General features: G+C 44.6%; 1 protein-coding gene across 4 annotated transcripts in view; it reads right to left on the reverse strand.

The window, feature by feature from the left end:
* Positions 1 to 1,536: 1,536 nt before the first annotated feature.
* The window catches only part of Dstyk (dual serine/threonine and tyrosine protein kinase), a 50,352-nt gene continuing 29,815 nt past the window's right edge, over positions 1,537 to 22,073 (reverse strand). For 3 of the 4 annotated variants that reach the window (XM_004862117.4, XM_021242232.2, XM_021242234.2), the window contains 11 exons: positions 20,443 to 21,103; positions 16,123 to 16,355; positions 15,566 to 15,649; positions 14,777 to 14,953; positions 13,902 to 14,031; positions 13,407 to 13,563; positions 12,870 to 13,002; positions 10,936 to 11,049; positions 9,120 to 9,234; positions 6,584 to 6,718; positions 1,537 to 5,966 (listed from right to left, as the gene is read on the reverse strand). In XM_004862117.4, the coding sequence (XP_004862174.1) occupies positions 5,779 to 5,966; positions 6,584 to 6,718; positions 9,120 to 9,234; positions 10,936 to 11,049; positions 12,870 to 13,002; positions 13,407 to 13,563; positions 13,902 to 14,031; positions 14,777 to 14,953; positions 15,566 to 15,649; positions 16,123 to 16,355; positions 20,443 to 21,103 (2,127 nt within the window). In that variant the 3' untranslated portion in view covers positions 1,537 to 5,778. The remainder of the gene's footprint in view (positions 5,967 to 6,583; positions 6,719 to 9,119; positions 9,235 to 10,935; positions 11,050 to 12,869; positions 13,003 to 13,406; positions 13,564 to 13,901; positions 14,032 to 14,776; positions 14,954 to 15,565; positions 15,650 to 16,122; positions 16,356 to 20,442; positions 21,104 to 22,073) is intronic. The other variant, XM_021242233.2, reaches the window with a different exon arrangement.

A 22,073-nucleotide genomic window follows, 5' to 3' on the forward strand; every position in this document is an offset into this window, starting at 1 on the left:
TCAGGAGAACTCAATCACACTGAACTTTATGCTAGGAGAATAGAGAAGATACGCATACAAGATAGCAAGTTTAACTGTAAAGAGGGGCTTGAGTTGGGAGAGTTTCACAAGCTTGTGAGGTGTCTAAGTTACTTTTTCTCGTTGCTGAGACAAAATACTCAACATCCAAAGTTAGAGAAGGAAAGGTTTATTTCAGCTCACAGTTTGTAGAGGTTTCAGTCCATAATTGCCTGGCTCCAGGGCAGGGTGGCATGGCAGAGGGGCATCACAGAAGAAAAACAGTTCATGGCAGGCAGAAGGCAGCAAAAGCAGCTGGCGACAAGTGACAATAGCAGCCCTCTTTCTGTCCCTTATGTGCTATCCAGGCTACATGCCCTTAGGGTAGGACTTCCCATTACCCCCACTCAGAGCTATGCCAAACCCATCAGTGGACTAATTTAGTAATCACACACCCTTAATCCCAGCATCACACACTTAGATCCAGCCACCTCTGAAAAGCCCCACCTTTGACCACATGAGGCTCTGAGGGACATCTAGACCCCAGCCATAACATGAGGCTTCCCTGCATCACAGGACTACTGTGCAGGTGGAGGCTGAGAACTACTGGGAATCAACTTCAGCTTTTCCTTTAAACAACACAAGCATATGATGTGCCTCCATCTCCTCTCCTGGTCAGCCCTGTGTTGCAGTCACATCACAAAGAGAGCAAAAGTGATGCAGCAACACATGCCCAAAATGATATGAGGTAAATGAAAACAAACAGCCCATGAGAGAAGAGGCCTGCTGCACGCTGGCCGGCCTCCCTGGGACCAGACACGGCTCCCTGCTGCAGGGGCCTGTCAGACACTGCTGAGCCAACAAACAAGAACAGTTAAAATGAGCCCAAACAGAAGACTCAGAATATTCTAAATGCAGATAGGCAGGTATATAGATTGCAGCCCCAAATTCCCTCCAAGTAGTATAGAACAGCTAGGCTCATATATGAACTTGGAATGCTGCAAGTTCATGCTAAAAATAAGTTGGAGAAAAGGACATCACCCCACGGTAGGCTGTGAAATAAATGCTGTCATGCACTTTGCCCCTCTTTTCCACAACCCCATCCATCTCTCATTCCCCTGTCCCATCCTCTAGTGGTGCTATGTAATGTGTACCCAGTTAGAGGATCAGTAGAGCCAGCCATGATGGTGCATGCCTAGAATCTCAACACTCTAGGAGGCTGAGGCAGGAGGATCACAAATTTAAGCCAGCCTGGCAAACACAGCCATTTAGTGAAACCCTGTCTCAAAAACAAACAAACAAACAAAGGCTAGAGAAAGCTCAGTGCAAAGGCCCTGAGTGTGATCTCCAGTACTGCCAAAAAAAAAGTGGACCACTGGACTGGGGAAGACCTTGCTCAGGGAGTCACCAGTCTGCTTGTTTCTCCTAAGGCAAACTGAAAGTCATCTGACTGGAGGTCGCAGTGAAAATGGCATGGATTAGGAGCCATCCTGGTAACAGAGGTAGTAAAGGAAATCCAAAGCCAAACAGATGCAAAACTAAAATGTTAATGTGATCTTTATTATACAGCACATCCTGTGTTTGTGCATCCTAACAATTATATAGAATACTCTATAAAAACCAAATCCCACCATTCAAAATTACACTAAGCAAAGACTTAAGCCATAGTTGCGTCTCTTAAAAATACACAGTTAACCTGGTCCTCCTGTAACAATATGGACAGAGCCAGGTAGCATGAGGAAGGAGGGAGCAGAGTTTGTGCCAAAGTATTTTTCTTTTGTTATTGCACTTTTACTCTACACACTTAGTATGTTACACTTTTATTTAATACTGTAACAAGCATTAGTCCTTTAACCCAAACAAAAAATACATAACATAAAGACAAAAGACAACAAGCTGTTGGTGACCACATTTCCCAGCAAGCTGGCCTCCCAACGACAAGTGCTCTCACCTCTCTGCCACCAGCTGGACGGGATGGTAACAAAGCAGAAGTTAAACCTGAAACTCTTTTAAGAACATCGGGCGCTATCTGAAACCTCCAGGGGAATTTGTGATAGAAACACCTCAAGGCCACTCCTTCCTTACCCTCTTTATCAAGCTAGCTCTACCTACTCCCAGCCCTATATTCTGAAGAATACACCCTTCATTTTCTTTTAAAGAAAAGCAAGTTATTTGATCCAGCAAATTCAAAAAGCAAGCTTCAAAAGTTCAAAGAAAGCAACTCCTCTTTGGCAGTGGACATGCACAGGGCCGTTCGTCCTGCTCTCAAACTGGACTTCAGAGGCTTCCTGATTGGCCCAGTGGAACACCAAGCATGGCCTCTCCCCAAATCAGGGTATCCAAAGTGCTGCTGCAATCACCAATGCCCCTGGGCTTCTCCGTGCTAAATAGTAAGCCAAAAAACAGTGTCATTCAGTATAGCTGTCACCTCTCAGCCCTGACTCTCCAGCCACTCTCCTATCAGGAGAAACATTTCCCAACTCCTCTGTTTGGTTTTGGGTTTTGGTGCTGGGGATGGAACCCAAGGCCATGCACAGGAGAGGCTGCACTCTTTGCTACTGCGCTACCTCTCGGCCCTCAAGCCCTCTTTTGGCAGCTCAAATACATTACAAAAGTCCATCTGGGAGCTGACAGATACCAGTCAAGAGTTCTACCATTTTCCTATTTCTGTCTGTGGTAGTAACATATCTTTTCCTCTACTGCTTCTTTGAACTTTAGTGTTTTAAGAAAAATATATGAGCAGCTGCTGCCAACGCTCTGTCTTAAAGTCGATGGAGTCAGATGTGACTGTGGTCTGGGAACAATAGCAACGTCCTCCTGCCAGAGCCATGGAAGGCTTGCTCAGTCAAGGGTCCATTCTGCAGAGGAGCAGGGGAGCAGGGAGCAGGGAGCAGGGTCTGCCTGTGGGTCCCTCCTCTGGACCAGAACTGCTCACCTACACTGCTGCGAGCTTCTAGGCACAGGGTCACCAGTCCAGGCGTCACCATGGTTTCTTCTGATTGCTCTGCAGGAAGGCCTCTCACTCGGTTCTGAAGCCAAATGAGTGACCAGACTTCGAGCTCATGAAAAAAGGCCAGGTGATCATTTGGGGGCGGGGTAAACTGACCTCATTAAGTCTTTTAGAAGGACTGGACACAGTAAGGGTAATCTGTCAGGCCATCCTTCTTCCTCCCTCAGCCACAATCTCACCTCGTTACTTGGGAACACAAACAACCTAAGCTCAGAGGTAAGAGCCTCTGATATTGGCTGTGATGTACCCTGCCTACCTAAGTACTGCCACACTTCTCAGAACATCTCGTGTCTTCTCAAGTAATATACAATACAGTACTTTTCATAGCATTCCATCATTTTAATAATAATGGGTGCCAAGGAACAAAAAATCCAAAATTAGCCAACAATGTTATAAAACAAAAGTATACATAATACATTATACACACGTAAATACGTATTCCTGCACTCAGCCTGCTGAGTATTTAAATAACAGCCCCAAATATCCACATGTGGGCTTTGGTTGGCCAGACACTTCCAGGTATACCTTGCACCTTTTCTCAGAATACTTTTTTATAATGAAAATAACTACTCATCTCCTCACCTAGTATTAGTCAGTCCCCTTGCCCTTTCCACTAGGCAAAAATGTAGGGAATCTGCTAGAAAACTGGTATCTGAGCGTGGACTGAGCCACAGGAGATGAACTGAAAAGGGATTCTGGTTGGAAAAAAAATTAACTTCCCATGTGTGAATGGGAGTTTGAGCTAAGACTTCCAAAGAACGTTAGGAATGTGGTCTTCACAATGGAAGTATACAGTCCTGGTTATACTAGAATTAAGAGCATGTTCTGGAGAAGGGAACTAACTATAAGACTTTTCTTGAAGTCTCACATAGAACAGATGCACAATGATTCTTTGACAAGCAGAGCCTACTTACTTAACTGGACACGTGGCTTCCCGAAGCCCCATCATCACCCCAGAAGGGCAACAAGATAATGCCAAGGAGAGCAGAGCGACTAAAGTATGGATAAATAGGTGTTAAGATTCTAAGAGATGTGCTGAACATTCTACCAAAATGAACTTGGAGCCAATGCCCCACAAACGCTGGCCGGTCACTTTATCATTTGAAAGTAAAAAGGTGTACAGCATTAATAAAGTCCTGAAGGGCTGTGTGTGCTGAGACTGCTACTTGCTCCAACATCGTAATCAGAGCCCAGGATGGTTAAAGTTCTAAAACTGAACTCTAAAACTTAGATAAGAATGTATCATACACTCCACTTATACTTTGTTAATATGTAAGACCTGGTCATTCAGTTACAAACAACCCTAGAAAACCCCAGCACTGATGTAACACTCAAACCTGGGACCTGCGTCACACTCTGGAGCTGGATGAGGCCCGCCCATAGCCCTTGAGACTGACAGATGCATGGAGGCTGCCCTCCTCTATGTCTATTTCTTCATCTACCTGTGTTTCTAAAGCTAACAACAGCTTGGTGGCAGAAGGCCTGAAATCAAGACCTGAGATGCACCAGTGTTTAAACTGTTTCCCATCCTCGGACACAGAGGCAGGGTGCTTCCCAGTTGCTGACACACAGAACTGGCCTTCTCTTTTGTCTGTTTTTTTGGGGGGAGGGGTTGCTGGTTCTTTTTTCTTCCAATAGATTATATTTAAAATAAGGTAAAAGGAGAGGACAGAATAAGCCTTGGCTTTTTAACCACTGGTTAGGCTTTAAAAACATTAGTGTGTTAATTTCAAACACAGAAGAGTTTCTGGGTTTTTTTGTAAGTTTGAGAATCAGCTGGTGCCCTTCTAGGAGCTTGGTATACAGGCCATGGGCACGATCCTCTGCTCTCAGGTCTCACCCATGATTCACAATGGGCCAGTTCTGCTCAGACACTCACTCCTGAGTACAATGTGCTCTGGGTCTGGAGCTCTCCCACCTGAGACCAGCAGAGGGGTGTAGGGGGCCCACGGGCAGAAGAACAGATCCCGTTCTGGGGTTAGCAGTAACTCAAATCCATCCGGTTATATACATATGTACATACATATGCATGTGATTTTTTTTTTGCTTCCTGGTGATGTAACAGTGAATTCCCCCTAGAAGTCAGGGATGCACGGCCCTGTAAATGTAAACACTCTGGCACAGTGAGGAACACAGCCTGTTTCTAGCTCCCTCGCTGGACTGTTACAACCTGAGATCCCTGGTTAGACAGCAGGAACCAGGCAACCACAATTTTTTTTTTTGTCCCTATGTTCATAGAATCCTGAACTAAGCTCAAATTTTCTAAGTGGTCCTAACCACTAGGTGGAATCAAACTATTTCTAGCTGGAGCTGACATCATGAAAATGATGTGTTATTTTGGTACCGGGGATCGAACTCAGGACCTTGTGCTTGCCAAGGCAGGTGGCGGAAACACTGAGCTAAACCCCCGGCCCGAAAATGATGTTTTTAACACTACTGCCACTGCAGTGCGGCACTTCTTGTCTTAGAAACATAATACAGTGAACAATGGTAACATCTGCCTCATCTGTTTTGAGGCCAGAACATCCCATGTTCCACTTCTGCACATCTTGGACAATCTTTTGCCGAAGGGATAGCGTGGGGCATCAGTGAACTGCCCCAGCCGTTCAGCAGCTGTCCAGCTCCTCACTGCCCGGGAGCCATCTCTGCTTTCAAGGTCTCAAGCTGCCCCACAAGCACCAAGTCCCTCATTGAATAAATGTCAAATTCTCCCCGTGGCCCAAAGGTGAGGGGAAAAAAAGAAACAGAGTGCAGAAGAAAGGTTTTTGCTTTCAAATAGAATCATCTAGTCCTCTGTGTGGCTGCTCGAAACTTGCTGTGCAGAGCCGGTCCATGATGCCCCGGAGCATGGGCTGGACGATGCCCAAGAGAGGCCTCTTGGGGGGGTCACCATCCCAGCAGGCTTCCATCAACTGCCAGCACTCTTCATCAAACACGGGCAGACGTTCTGGGCGGGCCCCTAGATAAAGGAGCACGCACGTAAGTCCAGTGAGTGGGCAGGGCACGATGGCACGTGCCTGTAACCCCAGCCCAGGGAGGCTCTGGAGGCTGAGGCAGGAGTATTGCAAGTTTGAATCCAGCCTGGGCAACTTAGTGACTTTGCAAGACCTTGTCTCAAAAAATAAGGGTTGGGGATGTCACTCAATGTGAAGGCTCCAGGTTCAATTCCCATACCATGCCCCCCAAAGACTAGTCAGTGAGGGGGGTCCAATCCAAAGAGCTGATCATGCAAATCAGGGTGCAGAATACTAAGGGATGCAAGCTTTCACTTCCACTGCAGACATCTAGGTTAGAACCTGATAAGAACAGTGGTGAAAAATTGGAATACACTGGCATAGGAAACTGAAGAATTGGAAAGTTTAAAGAAAAAAAAAGCACTTTTGAGTTAGTTCAATACAGTGTTGCCTGGAAGCAAAGATGTGACTTAAAAGTGTCTTTCTGGGCCCCCACGATGGTCTAAGTGTGCATGTGGTCAGCTGTGGAGTGGCCAGAGGATGACGGGGCCCCTGCTGCAGGGCCTGGGCTCAGTCTGCTCTCGCCAGGGGAGTCAGGGCAGGACAGGCTTGTGCCTCTTACCTTTCCGCACATTGTTCCAGAGGTGGTCTTTGCTAGTGCACCTCTCAAATGCTTCAGGGAGCTTGACAGAGCCTGAGCAGATATACCAGAAAAGAATCCCAAAAGCGTAGACATCCACGGAATTGTCATACTTCCCTATAGCAAGAAGGGATGAGAAAGAGTGAGCCATGGAGAGAGAGGCAGCAGCATCAGGCCACTCCGCACCTGCAGGTCATTACATGCTTTCTTCCAACCCACTATCTTTCCTATCAACCCCACTAGGCAGCAGGGCACACTTACGCTCTCATTTCCCAAGAGAACACTATGGTTGTGAGAGGTCAAAGCTAGACACGAAGAGCACCAAGACCAGAACCTGACAAAGGAGAAGGGGAGTTGGGCCTTTTGGTTTCATGGGCATCTACATAATTAATATTGGATCACACCGGGAAAACACAGGTGGGTACGTGAGAACCAGTATATAAAAAGTTTTGTAAGGCAGAGAGAAGAGTCTGTATCCAATGGGCAGTAGGAGGTTTATGTTTTATAGCAAGAAGTGACCTGGAAACTGTTATTTTTTCTTATTTTATTTTTTACAGTACTGGAGATGGTCCAGGAGGATGGTTCCTGTGGCGAGACCACTGAGCTCCATGCCCAGCCCTTTCTCTTTTTTTTTTTTTTGGCAGTACCAGGGATCGAACTCCAGACCTTGCGCTTGCGAGGCAGGTGGTGGCACCACTGAGCTACATCCCCAGACCTCTTTTTAATTTTTGAGACTCTCAAGAATATTCCTAAATTGCCCAGACTGGCCTTAAACTTGCAATCCTCCTGCCTCAGGCTCCCAAGTAGCTGGGATTACAGGCATGTGTCACTATGCCTAGCATCCATAGTATTTTAGAAAGATTATTCTGATAACAAAAGTGGGCTGCAATAGAAATAATCAAAGGACTTTAGATATGAATAATAGCTAAAATACAGTAACGGCAGTGGGAACAGGAATTTAAAAACAAAACGACATAAATCTAGGGGAAGAAAAATGATGACCGTCTACTTGGTTCAGATGTGGGCAGAGTATCAGTTGTCTACGTAACTCCTAATGCTTATATAAGTGTATCACTTAACAAAGAGTCAGGAAGACATATGCAAAATGAAATAAATTCAAATATATTGCTAATTTTAGCTGGTACAAATACTCATGATTGACCTGTGATTACCTGTCCATCTTCCCCAGCAAAGTACAACCATTTCCCATCCACTCAGGCTCAGAAGTTTACAGCCATCTTTTTAATTATTCTTTTCTGTTCACCACTCAGCAAGTTAGTAACAAAATCTTGCTTATTCTTCCTCTGAATTGATCTCACTCTTTTTTGTTTTTGTTTTTTTGGTACCGGGGATCAAACTCGGGTCCTTGAGCTTGCGCAGCAGGGGGCAAAACCACTGAGCTAAATCCCTGGTCCCTCTGAATTGATCTGAAATGAGTCACTTTTGTGTACCAGCAGAACACCACACTAATCCTGGCGACAACCAATCCCTAACTGGTCTCCTTCCATTTGTACTTGCCGCTCAGATCCCCACTGAGCTAACTTTCCATAAACATTTTCTTTTCGTCTTGTCCCTGGGCAAAAGGTCCATAGCTCCTGACTTTATGAACAATGACCCTAACTCCACTACAAGCTCAATGTATTTATCTCCAACCTGGTTTGACACTGTTCCCAAATGGAAATGTGTTTATTTGTGTTCTGCAGTTTTTCTCAGTATTTCCCTTCTCTAACCCCCAGGAGTTTCTTCTCTTCATTAGAAATGCTTGGACTCTGGAGACAGAAATACCTAGATTAAGATCCCAGAACTATTTGCCTTCTGGCTCAGTGTTTTTGGAGAAAGTTACTTCATCAATGTGGCCTCAACTTTGTCCGTGAAATGGACATAAAAGTGCCTCAATGTCATCACAGAATTATTGAAAGGATTAAACAAAACGGAACATATAAAAACATGCCTACACTGCCTACCTCAAAGTCTACCTCCTCAGTTCCCTTTCCACCCACCAGTTTTTCCAGATCTGACTCAAGTTCTACCCAAATCTCACCTCTATCACAAAACCACCAAACATTTCAAACATTTCAACCTTTGCTGAACACCAACAGTGTATTATACATCCATTACTTTACCATTTAATCACCTACTGCCTCAGCTGCTTCCAAATTATTTTACCTCTCTCAAAATATACCTATGCCAATTGTAAATTCTTTAATGATAGAAGACAATTTTACTATATAAGAATCACTCAATTCTTTATGATCAAATAATGGGCTGATTTTGGCAAGTATGGCATAACCCACAGAGACATCCAAAAGACTACTCGGTGACTCCCATCTGTACTTTTCTTTCTCATTCCTTTATCTCTGCACTTTCCCCGCATCTGCGTTAGGTTTCCCAGTGCTGGTTTCATCCTTGCCTGTCAGAACTTCCAGGAGTTACCTGTGCCTACTACTTAGCCTAGGGATAGTACTCAGCATTAGAGTACTGAGTCCTGCCCAAACCCACTCCCTGCCCCCTGCTGTACCTGTGAAAAGTTCAGGGGCCATGTGGATTGGCGTCCCCACAATGCTGCCTGACATCATGGCCTCTGGCTTGCAGAATCCTAAGTCAGTGATCTTGGCACGGTTCTGTTTGTCCAGCTGCCAACAAAACAGGATGACAGTCACCTTGTCTCTGATCCCGCACGCAGCTCTTAGTTATACACCCAAGCTCAAAACAGGTACCTCAAAATACTGTAGTTAATAAATTCTTTCTCCAAACTCCCTGTCTCCAGATTCATTCCCATTACTATCCTCCTCCCCATACTGTACGCAATCTGATGGCATGGGCTCTCTTTCATCCTTGTATCCCTGGCACTTGGCATAGTGCTTGGCATATATCAGGATTTTCATAAATCTTGGAAGAATAAAATACTGTACACTGAGGAAAATATTTCAGCTCTTGGTTCTTCTTCTGACCCCAGAGCAGAAAATTGAGGTTTTCTACCCAGTTAAAGAGATCCCTGAAATTCCTGGTGTTTCCTTTTCTAAAGATCCAAGAGAGAGCTGGGGGTGGAGCTCGGGGGAAGAGTACCTGCCTAGCTCTCCCCTGCACAATGCCCTGGGCTCCAGCCCCAGCACCACAAAAAACAAAAAACAAACAAAATCCACGAGAATCTAGCTATCTCATTCAGCTATTAGGTTTCAGCCTACATTTTTAGGGGCATCTTTCCCTTCCCCCAAACTGTTGTCATCTTTATTATGTCACTGAAATGATGTCAGAAACACCTTAATGATACTCTAAAAATTTTTCAAGAGAAATATGTCAAAAGATTCTTTATAATTTAGATAACAGAACTGGTGAGCTCATGACTATCTTACCTTTTAAAATGCCTTTACGCAGCTGTCATCTGTGATCAAACCTTAAGCAATACCAAAGACCTGGACTCCTCAAAAATATCAGTGTAACAAAAGCCAAAATAGGCAGAAAGACTATTCTAGATTGAGAAAGACTGAAGAAGGATGACAACAAAATTTACTGCAGAATCCTTGGCCTAGATCCTGGATCAAATTAACAGACCATTTTTGGAGCAACTGAATATATGGGGGGAGGAGAGAGTGGAGCAAGTTAATATAGACTTTTTGGGGTTTTTTTGGTGGCACTGGGGATTGAACTTAGGGCCTTCACACTGAGGTACATCCCAGCACTTTAAAAAAAAATTTTGAGCCAGGGACTCATTAAGTTGCTACATTGCCCAGGCTGGACCTGAACTTCCAGTCCTCCTGCCTCAGCCTCCCAGAGTGCTGGGATTCTAGGCATATGCCACCATGCCAGGCTAGATTATATATTAAATAATAGTATTACACTAATGTTAAATTTCTTGGATGTGATAATGACACTTTATATAGAAGACTATCTTTCTTCTTAGGAGATACACAGTGAAGTATTTAAGAATACTTAAATACTTTCATATAAGCACAATAAAAAAGTGTGTGTGTGTGTGTGTGTGTGTGTGTGTGTGTGTGTGTGCATGTGTGTGCGTGCATGGGAATATACAGAGAGAGAGAGTAAGTGAAAGAATATACTAGGAGAAATAGAGCACTGATCTTGGTACAACTCTTTTAACTTTTCTGTAAGATTAAAAAATATTCAACAGTAGAGGGGGAATCCTTTACAATATAAGGCAGGTCTATGTTGAAACACCTCTGTAAGCTTCAAGTCCAAACACCATCCATCCAATATCCTATGAACTCCTTCCGCCTGGACTTTTAATAGGACCAAACTACATTTCCACCCACCCTCCTGAAAGTCACTTAGCCCACAGAAGCAGGCTATCTTCTTGGGAAACAGCTCTTACTTACCAGCACATTTTTCAGTTTGATATCACGATGAACGAGTCCCTGGCCGTGCAGGAAGCGGATCCCCTCCACCACATCTAGTGCTATCTGCAAACGCTTCTCCAGGGTCAGCCCAGCCTGGGGAGACAGAAGAGCTTATATACTGCAAACAAAGCAATTCCACAGTCCAGGTCTCTTGAACCAGCTGAGACTTCCTTCGGTGAGGGACTAAAAGACTTCACCAGGGCACAGGAGGACAGGAAAGTTAATGGGAAATAAAGGGGAAGAGGAAAGCAGGTAAAAAAGAGAAGCAGAGAAAAAGCAAGCTGTAAAGAACACAAAGCCAGATAAAATCCCTTGCAAGCTACAGTTGGGCCAGCTGGAGAATCCCCAGATGTGACAAAGAGAGGTGCAACTGCATGACTGAAGCATGAGCTCATTTCTAACACGTAAGCAGGTCTGGAACTGCCAAAGCTCAAAGTGAGTGTTTAGGTCCCTCAGGCAGATTTACTTCCTTTGCTTGATAGGCTTTGTTAGCCCAGGTTTGGTTTTATGAATTCAAATATCAAAATTACTCATGTTACTTTAATTTAGGGTCACTTCAATTTCTAGAAAATGTCCTATCACTTACCCAAAAGACTGAATGGGTTCTCTAGCACACTTGGGAAAAGCATCAGATGCTGCTAAGCGTAACTCCTCGGAGGTGAAAAGGGAAAATCACTTGGACAGTAATCTCCTCCATCACACCTCCTGGGAGTATTTCTGCTTTCTCTGTCCCACCTCTGGAAGCTCTTTATAAACCTGTACAGGGGGTATCTGGGAGACAGGATCTACCGAGATACTGAGGTCAGCTTTTCTCTTCTACTCAGCCCCAGAGGAGGGAACAGACAAAAGAAACCTCTCTAGTTCCCTTTTGGTGGTAGTTTTGGGTGAGAGAAACTCAATATCCAAATGAGGGTTTCACCTTCACTCAGTTATTCAGTTGCATATCCCAATTCATTAAAAATAAAGTCAAGGCCATATAAGTGATTTCTGCTCTGCTCCTTACCAGGGCTTGTGTTAGAATGTGAAGATTATGTAGCTTCTCACTGTCTACAATAAACTTCAATTCATGGAAATTTTTTTTTTTTTTTTTGGTACCGGGGATCAAACTTGGGTCGGGTCCCTGCGCTTGCGAGGCAGGTAACAGAACCACTGAGCTAAATCCCCGGCCCTGGAAATTTTTTTTTTTTTTGGTACCAGGGATCAAACTCGGGTCCTTCCGCTTGCGAGGCAGGCGCTGGAACCACTAAGCTAAATCCCCGGCCCATTCATGGAAATTTTTAATCGTTGGGTCTTGTATAATTTACTCCTAATCTCTCTTTGCACATTATCTCCCCCCACTCCCCCAAAAGAACCAGATCCTGAAACATGCTTAGAGTCTTCACTGGCCTTTGAACGCCCTGATATTACACTGCTCCTTCCTCAGCAAGGCCTCTGCTTCCATCTGCCCAGATCCTGCCCATTGAGGTACACATGTCAAACTCAAACTCCACACTGTCATGAAATAGTCACTGACTATAATTCTCTTAAAAGGCCCCCAAAATTATACTTTTTGTTACCACCTACTGGTGTTTAATACAAAGTAGTCACTAACAAAATACTTGTTGAATAAACAAAACTGGCTTTCTCGAGTGAAAACAAAAAAGAGAAAGAAGGTCACAGCAAGCATTTTTGCTCTTCTAAGGGGTCTCGATTTTGACCACCACTATTGGAGGCCAAAGTGGTGAATGGCAGTATGCTGGATACACGCTGGGGCAATAAACAGGTTTAGCTTTTTGGGAAGTAAGTGTACTAAAGCCTGATACTCCGACAACCGCCTATGAAAGCAAGAGGCTCTGAATAAATGGGAAAGGATACAAGGCCGGGAAGAAAGCGGTGGGTCTGGCTGGCTCTCATGCCACCTTGCCTCACCTCACCTTCAGCCCCGTGTACAGGTCCCGGTGCAGCCGCTCCATGATGAGCAGTACTGCAATGCTGGAGCCACCGCCATAGTTGTAGTCGATGACTGACCCATGGAGGTCCACCAACCGCTCATGCTTCGGCAGAGACCTGTGGGAATGACAGAGGTCAGGTTACATGACAGGCCAGGATGAGGAAGAAATAACCCCAAAGCCACACTCAGTCCAGGTCCACAGGGAATGGCTTTCAGTGCAGACACTGCACAAAGAGAATGGCTCCTCCACCCAGGCCAAAGCAGCATGGAAGTTAAAAACCAACAAGCCTTAATGATTGAGGAAGAAGATAACAGAACAAGGAGTCTGAAGATGGTGGGGAAAGAGCAGGCAAAGACAGTGATGGCTTTAAAGAGAGCTAGTCCCCAAACACTAGCCTACGCATTGAAACCTACATACGGAGAGACACGGCACGCTGTAGCTCTTGATATAGAACTTATTTCAGCCCTCAGGCTTCTTCTCTGGATTTTTCCCATAAAGATGAATGAAGTGAGGACCCACCTCATGTAGTGAAACTCCAAAGCCAGATCATTCCAGTGCTTCTCATCGGGAGGGACAACCGACTTGAGAGCACAAGGGAAGTGTCCTCCCCAGTGGTCACACAGGTACACCACCCCATACTGGCCTCGGCCCAGCTCCTGTCCCAGTTTAGGTTTACCTGTAAGGTGCAAAGACAGAGCTAAGGGAGGAGGGATGGGAGCTGACTGGGCAGCCTCTGCTTAGAGGCCAGGAAGTCACAATCATGCCAAGAAGAAATTCTAGTGCAGTCACTCTAAACCAGCAGAAAATAGCCTAGCTGGTTAAACTCTGTCATGTTATTTAAACTGTATAAATATCAGGACCAGACAGACTTCAGGAATTCAAAAATAACATCGGCAAGTGCTTAGGTAGCTCTGCAAGGAAGCTGCATGGGACAGTGGGACTCTTGGAGGCCAGACACAAGGTCCAGGAGTCCCGAACCTTCCTTCAGTGTACTTGGAAAAAACAAGGACTCACCATGCAGCAAGACATCCTGTAAAGACCGGCTCTCCAGAGAAAGGCGGGCCAGGCGTGGGGCGTGATCTTTCCGAACCTTCAGCCACAGATCTTCTGTCTTCTCCAGCCGGCCTGAGTGGCCAGCCTCCAGCTGAGAGGGAAACATAAAAAGCCGTACTGCTTATCCCTAGCCTCAGCTTCCTCACCTGTTACACAGGAATAGTAACACAGACCTCGGACGGTAACTGTAAGAGCTAAATTACACATGTATGTGGCATGTTTAGCACAGGGACTGGCACATATACTATCGATAAATAATACTTTTGTCTTTTGGATTCATAATCACATCTATTCAGCCCCACTGAAGACAAGCAAATAAAACATCACATAACTGTGAACTAGATAGAACAGAAGTTGGAAAATCATCCCTTTTGTCACTCATGTCTAAAATACTACACAAACAAATTCCTCCTTCTCTATTGTTATTCTCCCTTAGTGAAAGGGGGGATTAACTGAGCTCCCTCATGCTCCTTAGGATTAGAAAAAAAAATCCACATGGAAACCTATTAATGAAATTTCCCGTAACATGACATTGTCCCTTAACAGGGTAGGAAAAAATACACTGATTTTTTTTCTTATGGTGGTAATGGGGATTGAACCCAGGACCTCCGTGCTGAGCTACATCCTCAGCCCTTTAGAACCAGTTTTTTAAAACATTTCAAGACATGGCCTCACCACTGCCTAGGCCAGGCTCAAACCTGTGATCCTCTTGTCTCAGCCTCCCAGAATCCTGGGATTACAAGCATCATTTTTAAAATTATATAAAGTATAACATTTGCCCAGGGCTGAGGCTCTTTTCTGCATATCCACCTGCATCTCCTTTCCTACAGACCAACCTGCCGCAAGGAGGCTGCAAAAGCCTCATGAGAACTATTGAGCCGAGTCCGGAACTGGCTGCAAATGCTCTTGGCCAGCTTGGAGGCACTGAGGCTCTCGATCGCGTCCTGGGCCACCTTCCTCTTCCACTCCAGAGTGACGGCAGGGGGGCTCACCCACGCGATGCGCTGGATGATCTGTCAAGATGCGGACAGTGGGATGGCTGAGGATGGAAAAAGGAACTACTAGGTGGCCCGACAATGCCCTCCTTCTCCGGGCTTCGCACGCTTTAGGAGCAGGCTCCTGAGACAGGTGCTGTGTGAAGTTCAGGTTCCTTTCCAACTCAGGACTCTGCCCAGAGGAGGAACACTAGACCTACTATAGCTGCTCAAGAACCTTCAGGAAGTTAAATTCAGCATCAGGAAGTGCCTGAATCTGAAATTAGGAAACAGCTCTACACAAGACCCAGGTCTAATTCCAGACCAGAACCATACTCCTGGCCTCTGGAAATGACAACATCTAATTCCAAGACATTTAGGCTGGAAGAAAGAAATATGAAGGAGCTAGTGAAGTGGAGTCCTATGGCTACATGAAATATCATTTAAACCCACCCCTTTTAAGAGTTAAGGGAGCACTGTTAGTAATTATTTGAGAACAGACATAAACCATAATTCTTCCAGCAGGCAAACCAGAAGCCATGGACACCCTACCTTAACTGCAGCCCCCAGGTCTCTCTGTTTTCTACAGAGTGACTAGGATACACATGGGCCTACTAGGGACAGAAAACTTTTTCTCTTGCTAATCCCTACCTGCTTGATTTGCTCCCAGAGCATCCGTGTAACTGAGGACCCTGAGTGAAATGTGACTTCAACGTGATAGGCGGCATTTAAAATCTGAAAGAGAACACATAAAGGGAGATAGGCCCTGAGTAGAGTGGCTATTTTAAAATGAAACAAATATTTACTCCAAGAATATAGAGCAGTCTCGAGGTTTCCAAGTTTATCCTTCAGTGTATTACAGAGTCACCTCAAGTTGATCATCTGCTTTATGGCTAATTAGGCCTCTTTACTTCTTTCTCAACTGTCACTTCACAGCTCACCAGCACCTTGCACAGGCAGTGGTAAGGTGATAGGAAAAGTAGAATTCAGACTGGGTGGGGAAACAGTTAAAGGGAAATTCTTGGCTAATTTCAAGTGGGGACTGAGTGTGAACCGTCCACTGCTATCTGTACCAAGGTGTCTCAGCAACCACTGTTTTTTTTTTTTTTTTTGGTACCAGGGATCGAACTCAGGTCCTTGTGTTTGCGCAGCAGGCAGCGAAACCACTGAGCTAAATCCCCGGCCCTCAGAAACCACTCTTTGCATACCTGTTTGAGATAATTACTGGTGATGTGAACTGAGACGTCCTGCGACTTCTCCAGGCTCTGCAGACACCGCTCCAAGGTGCCGACAAAGCTCTCACGTAAGTAATCCACTGAGCTGATCAGCTTGTTAGCCACTGCCTGGTTAAGCCGGGAGATGATGAGTTCCTGGATCTGCCGGATGCAGCATTTGATCTCTCTGGTGCCCACTGCTTCTCCATTCTCGGGGATAATGACATCTGTGGAGGCAGAGAAATGAGCTGGCTACTTGTGAGGGAGAGGGTCAAGCAGTTCCTGAGCCACAGCCAATGAACTGGCACGAGGAGGGCCACAAAAAGACCTGGCTGGGTGACGAACTCTGACCCCCAGCATTAGCAGAGAGCGTGTAATGTTCAACTACTTGTGGCAGATAAGGTCCTAAGAGAAATGCAGGAAAACAGTAAGTGTAAACTACTTGAAAGGCACACATAATAAACACTTCAGATATGTAACTAATTTTATTTTCACAACAACTATGCCAGGTGTGTGTTACTGGTCATATTTTATAGATTAGGAAACAGTCTCAGAGACAAAACAAAGAGAGCGCTGGGAAGGGGCTGTGTAGTTAGGAAGTAATACAGCTAGCATTTGAACCCAAAGCTCACTGATTCCAAAGTTTAGGATCTTTATAAACTATCACACTGCCTCGCTTATTAATGACAAGAAGCCAAGAGTCAGGAATTGTATTATAATCAATTACTAGATAAATAAAAAGCAAAACTCATTTGTTGGCCCTACATGCCACTACCTCTCAGAATTTAAAAAAATCTACTTTGTAAGCCTGAGGACACAAGCATTTAAAAAGTGATTGCCCCTACAAAGGCACTCTCAAGTTCACTGGTGGAAACTTAAATTGATATCACCTCTTCAGAGGAAAATTGGCAGTTATCTATCAAAATTTTACACCAACAACCAACGATGAAAAATTCACACACTGTTTGAACTGTCTAGGAATTCTCTTTCTAGAAATATATCCTTACAAATCTCAAAGACATGTATCTACAATGATGACCAATGTATATACTTTGTCATAGCAAAAAGAAAAAAACCAGTCTAAATGTCTGTCAGTAAGAGAACAGCTAAATATATTAATTAAGGTTGGAAGAAAACCGACTTCGATGTACCTTTTTGGAAAGTGCTCTAAGAGATATAATGAAAAAGTGAAAAAGCAGGATATAAAAGAACGTAAGAGAACTAGACTAGATGGTGGGGGACAGTGTCTTTGTGCCTTTGAATTAAGTACTATGAATGCATATTTTATCATTTTTAAAACAGCATTTTATAAAGAATGTTTATCATTTACCCAGGGTGCATGCAGTCAGCTTTATATTTAAAGATAAATAACACTAACAGAAATCTGGCTCCACAGGATATGTGGCAGCTCTCTTTTAAGTCTACTTATCATTGCTCCAAGGGTACTCTGAACAGATTCAGAACAAGGTAAGAATCAGACGTGCACGCCGTATCTAACATGTACCCACCTACATCCACAAATCCACAAGGTAGCGGACAGAGTCAGACACCTGGTCTACTCATTCCCAGGGACCCTCGTGTCTCTTTAGTTAACCACCTTATCCCAGGCACCAAATGGTATGGCTGATACAATACAGACAAATAGTTCCTATTCCCTTGTCTGCCCAACCTAGCTGCCCTGACTTCCCTTCATCATATGTACTGTGATGCCAGCATTGATTGATATTCCAGTGTCCTTAACTAAATATGAGAGGATTTCCTAGAATTTCACCACAAGTGAGCATTTCTTAGCCACTCCTCCCCGCAGTGGAAATTTAGCAAAGGCATATCTTGTTCATCTTTAGAAAGACTAATAAGAAATCGGGCATCTTATCTTTGATAAAGTCAACTTCATTTCCTTCATATTTATAAATATGACACAGCTAGATAGCCATTATTCAGAGACTTTTTCATTCCCCAAGATGTACTGCATTCAAGAGTCTGTCAGCATGGCCCAGGTCCCCTCATTGTTACAGCTCAGTGATAGAGCATTTGCCTTGCATGCATGAGGCACTGGGTTTCATCCCTGGCAGTGCCCTGCCACCCCCGCAAAAAAACCACAGTCTGTGTCTGTCTGTACAGATAATCCTGTAGGAGTTCAGATAAGTGTTCCTGTTAGTAGCTAAAAACTTAAAGATGAATGCAAACAATGGCTTTTGGAGAGGCCTTGAAGGATAGGTAGGTAGGATTTGGAAATTCACAAATAAAAGACTTTCAAGCTTAAGGCAGGGTGTGAGCATAGAAAAGATCAAAGGAGTGTATGGAAGACAGCAAGAAGTTAAGACCAACCCGAATAAACATTATAGGAAGGAGGGCCAGGGATTTAGCTCAGTGGTGCTGCCGCCTGCCTCCCAAGCACAAGGTCCTGAGTTCGATCCCCGGTACCAAAAAAAAAAAAAAAAAAAAAAATATATATATATATATACACATACATATATATGGGAAGGTGCATAGTAGGAAATAAGATTGGCAAAGTTGGTTAAGGGCTAGGCTTTGGAAGATTTTGGATACTAGGCTGAGGAGTTTAAACTTAATCTGTAGGAACAGGAAGCCAATAAAGTACACAAAGAAGAAAAGTCAGAGGGATTGATTAGATAACAGAAGATGGAGGAGAAAAGCACAAGTGGATATGAGCTATAGAAGATTCATCAGGATTTGGAAATTGGTTAGACATGGGAACACAGGAAAAAAAGTTAAAGATATGTCAAGGTTTTAAAACTGGGTACCAGAAGAAGTAGCACCAGTAACTGGAAACAGATTAGGAAGCAGTAAACTCTGGGCTTGGTGGGGCACACCTGTGACCTCAGGGTCTGGGAGGCTGAAGCAGGACAACCAAGGTTGGAGCTCAGTCTGAGCAATACAGCAACTCAGCAGGACTCTCTCTCAAAATTAAAAAAAAAATTTTCCTATAAAAAGAGCTGGAGGGCCAGGGATTTAGCTCAGTGGTTCTGCCACCTGCCTCGCAAGCGCAAGGACCCAAGTTCGATCCCTGGTACCAAAAACAAAAAAAGAGCTGGAGATGTAGCTCAGAAAGAAAGCCCTGGGTGCAATTCCCAGTACTGGGGGGGGGCGAGGTTGGAATAAAACATAAAAATTTAAAGTACAAGCTAAGGAACCAGACTGCCTAGATTTAATCCTACCTCTACCACTTACTAGCTGTGGGGCCTTGGGCAAATTACTTAACTCTTAGTTGTTTTTTGGGGGGTTTTTTTTGGTACAGGGGATCGAACTCAGGACCTTGCACTTTCGAGGCAGGCAGCAGAACCACTGAGCTAAATCCCCGGCCCCAAATTACTTAACTCTTTTAAGCCTTAGTTCTGTCATCTAAAAAAATGAAGATAAGCAAAACCCACCTAAAGAGGATACTGAAAAATAATGAAGTCAGGTCCTGTGTCAGAAATCCTGATTAAGTCTTTAGTGGTCTTGAGCACCAGTATTTTCGGGAGGCCTCCCAGGTGATTTGGATGTATGCCTGTCACTGCAAATCTAAAGAGTAACTTGCACACTGTGCCATTTTCTTTACTGGGTAGTCCAACTGTGTCCGTGCATGGAGGTTTGGACAGCAGTCAGTATACAAAGTCAGCAGCATCTAAGCCTCAGACACCAAAAGACCTGACCAGTTGTTTTTGCCTAAATGCGTTAAGTAACCATTTGTGAAGGACAGAACTGCTAGAAAAACTGAGACACTACTTTGGGAAATGCTCCCGAGTTGCATTTCAGGAGCAGTGTGGAAAGAAAATGAGACCCTGAGAACAAAAAGATGGAGCTGGGGGTGGCTCAGTGGTACAATGTTTGCCTACAGGTGTGAGGCCCTGGGTCTGATGCCTAGCACTGCTAAATAAATAAACAAACAAGGAGGGCACCTAAGCCATGCTGACAGAGCAAAGGACAAAGCATGACACAGCAAAATTCTTCAGGCAGCTCTTCCCCAGCTCCGCTGTTGTCCAGGAAGACAGTGGAGATTACAGAGTTATTAGGATGAATTTACCAAAAGTTACTGCTAAATAGGGAATGACGGTGGAATCTTCCAGCAAGGTCACTGAGAGCAAGACACACTACCTTGGCTAAATGACTTGAGGTGGGCTCCTACTGTAACCTTAAGAATCAATGGAGGGCCGGGGATTTAGCCCAGTGGTAACACCCCTGTCTCACAAGCACAAGGACATGAGTTCGATCCCCAGTACCAAAAAAAAAAGACTCAATAGAACCAATTTCCAGTTAGAAGAGTTGGCGCTCCTAAACTCACAGTGCCCTATCAAACTCTCCAGGACCTACCTTTAAACTCCATGTTGGTAGCATCTTCCAGAAGTTCTTCCTTCATGGTGTTAAGAGTCTCAACAATCATATCCTTCATTTCCTCCTGCTTTCGGTTAGCAATATTCATCAGTGACTCATACAGCTCGTTCTCTTTCTTCCGAGTGTATTCCAGCCTTTTGGGAGTAATCTGCAGGTCCCGCTGCATATCAAAGGCCTGGTTAATGAAGATGTCAAGGCAGTGGCAGTGCACCAGGTTCAGGGCCATGGCCGCATCCACCAGACGAGCCTGCAGCAGCTGGTGGGAAAAAGTGCTCAAGTGTCTCAGCTTCTCACTCTGTTCCACCAACATGCTCTGAGCCTTGGTGTCCTGGCCAGGGGCCCCACAGTTCCAGTGCGTGGGGCTCAGGTAGCCCAGGTCAACTAGCTGACGATACAGAAGCGATCTTTCACTCTCCATTCTAGGAGCAGAGTCTATTCTCTCCATCTTCGGCACTTTGAAAAAGAATATGGGGAAGGAGAAATACTTTCGGATTTCCTGAAGCTCTTGCTCATCCCTCTCAGACAGTTCACCTTTGTGGAGTGCATAGGTTATCACAGGCAAGAAATCATTCACCAAGTCACCCAGAACATCTACTGTGGGCCGGAGGCCTTGGCACGGTGCCACCACAATGTCCACTTCCTGGAAGGGGAATGGGGTCATATCAGCACCTCCTAGTCAGAACCAATCTTTGCCTTCCCAGTCCCACACTGAGAGCAAGTCCAGATGTACGCTGGCACAACGGACTTCAATGTGCCCAGTCATCTGTCCACCTCCCTCCTTGGTTACTAACACTCCCTGTGCAGCCTATGGAGGCAGGCACTCGTCTAGAGTAAAAACAAGTTAAGTAGAAAGGATGGAGTCTCTTTGGCCATTCCAGGTAAGAACATTTAGCCCCTGACTATCTTTGTGGCTTGGAAATTCCCACTGATTCCCTCTGATGAAGAAGTAAGAAAATAATAGAATAAAGGGGAAATATTATGGAAATTATCAGACTGGGAGTTGGTCTGACTGGAATATGCCTTCCCCTCATGTCTTCCTCCTCCCACAACCCATCCCCAACTCTCTGACTTGGTTCCCAAGCATCCTTTAAATCTCGGTGTGTAGGTCTTGTCATAGCCTTAAGAATCTTTCCTGTCACACAATTCCAAGCACTCTTTATTTCCCTTTATTAATGGTCAACATATTTAAAATTTACTTATTTAAAACCTATTTTGTTTCTCATTAGCCTATAAACCCTTTAAGGGGAAGGACTATGCTTAACTTACTATTATAACCCAGTGCCTAGCACATAAGTCCTCAACACTGTGGAACCAATCAATTATCCACAAACTAAAAACCAAGTTCACCAAACATAGCTACTTTCCTACTCTAAAATTTTGCAGGTATCCCAAAGTCTAGCCATCTAGGGCCGGGGATTTAGCTCAGTGGTGCCGGGCCTGTCTCACAACTACAAGGTCCTGAGTTTGATCCCCGGGACCAGAAAAAAAAAAAAAAAAAAGAATATGATCACTTGGTATGGCAGAAACTAAGGTTTGCCTAGCCCATATTTAGCTTCTCTATTTTTTGAAAAGCAATGCTCTTTACAGATGGGGTGGGGCTTCCAGGAAAG

The sequence above is a fragment of the Heterocephalus glaber genome, unplaced genomic scaffold (assembly GCF_053883595.1).
Source record: "Heterocephalus glaber isolate CG9 unplaced genomic scaffold, H.glaber_assembly_v1.0 deba00001600, whole genome shotgun sequence".
NCBI classification, from domain to species: Eukaryota; Metazoa; Chordata; class Mammalia; order Rodentia; family Bathyergidae; genus Heterocephalus; species Heterocephalus glaber.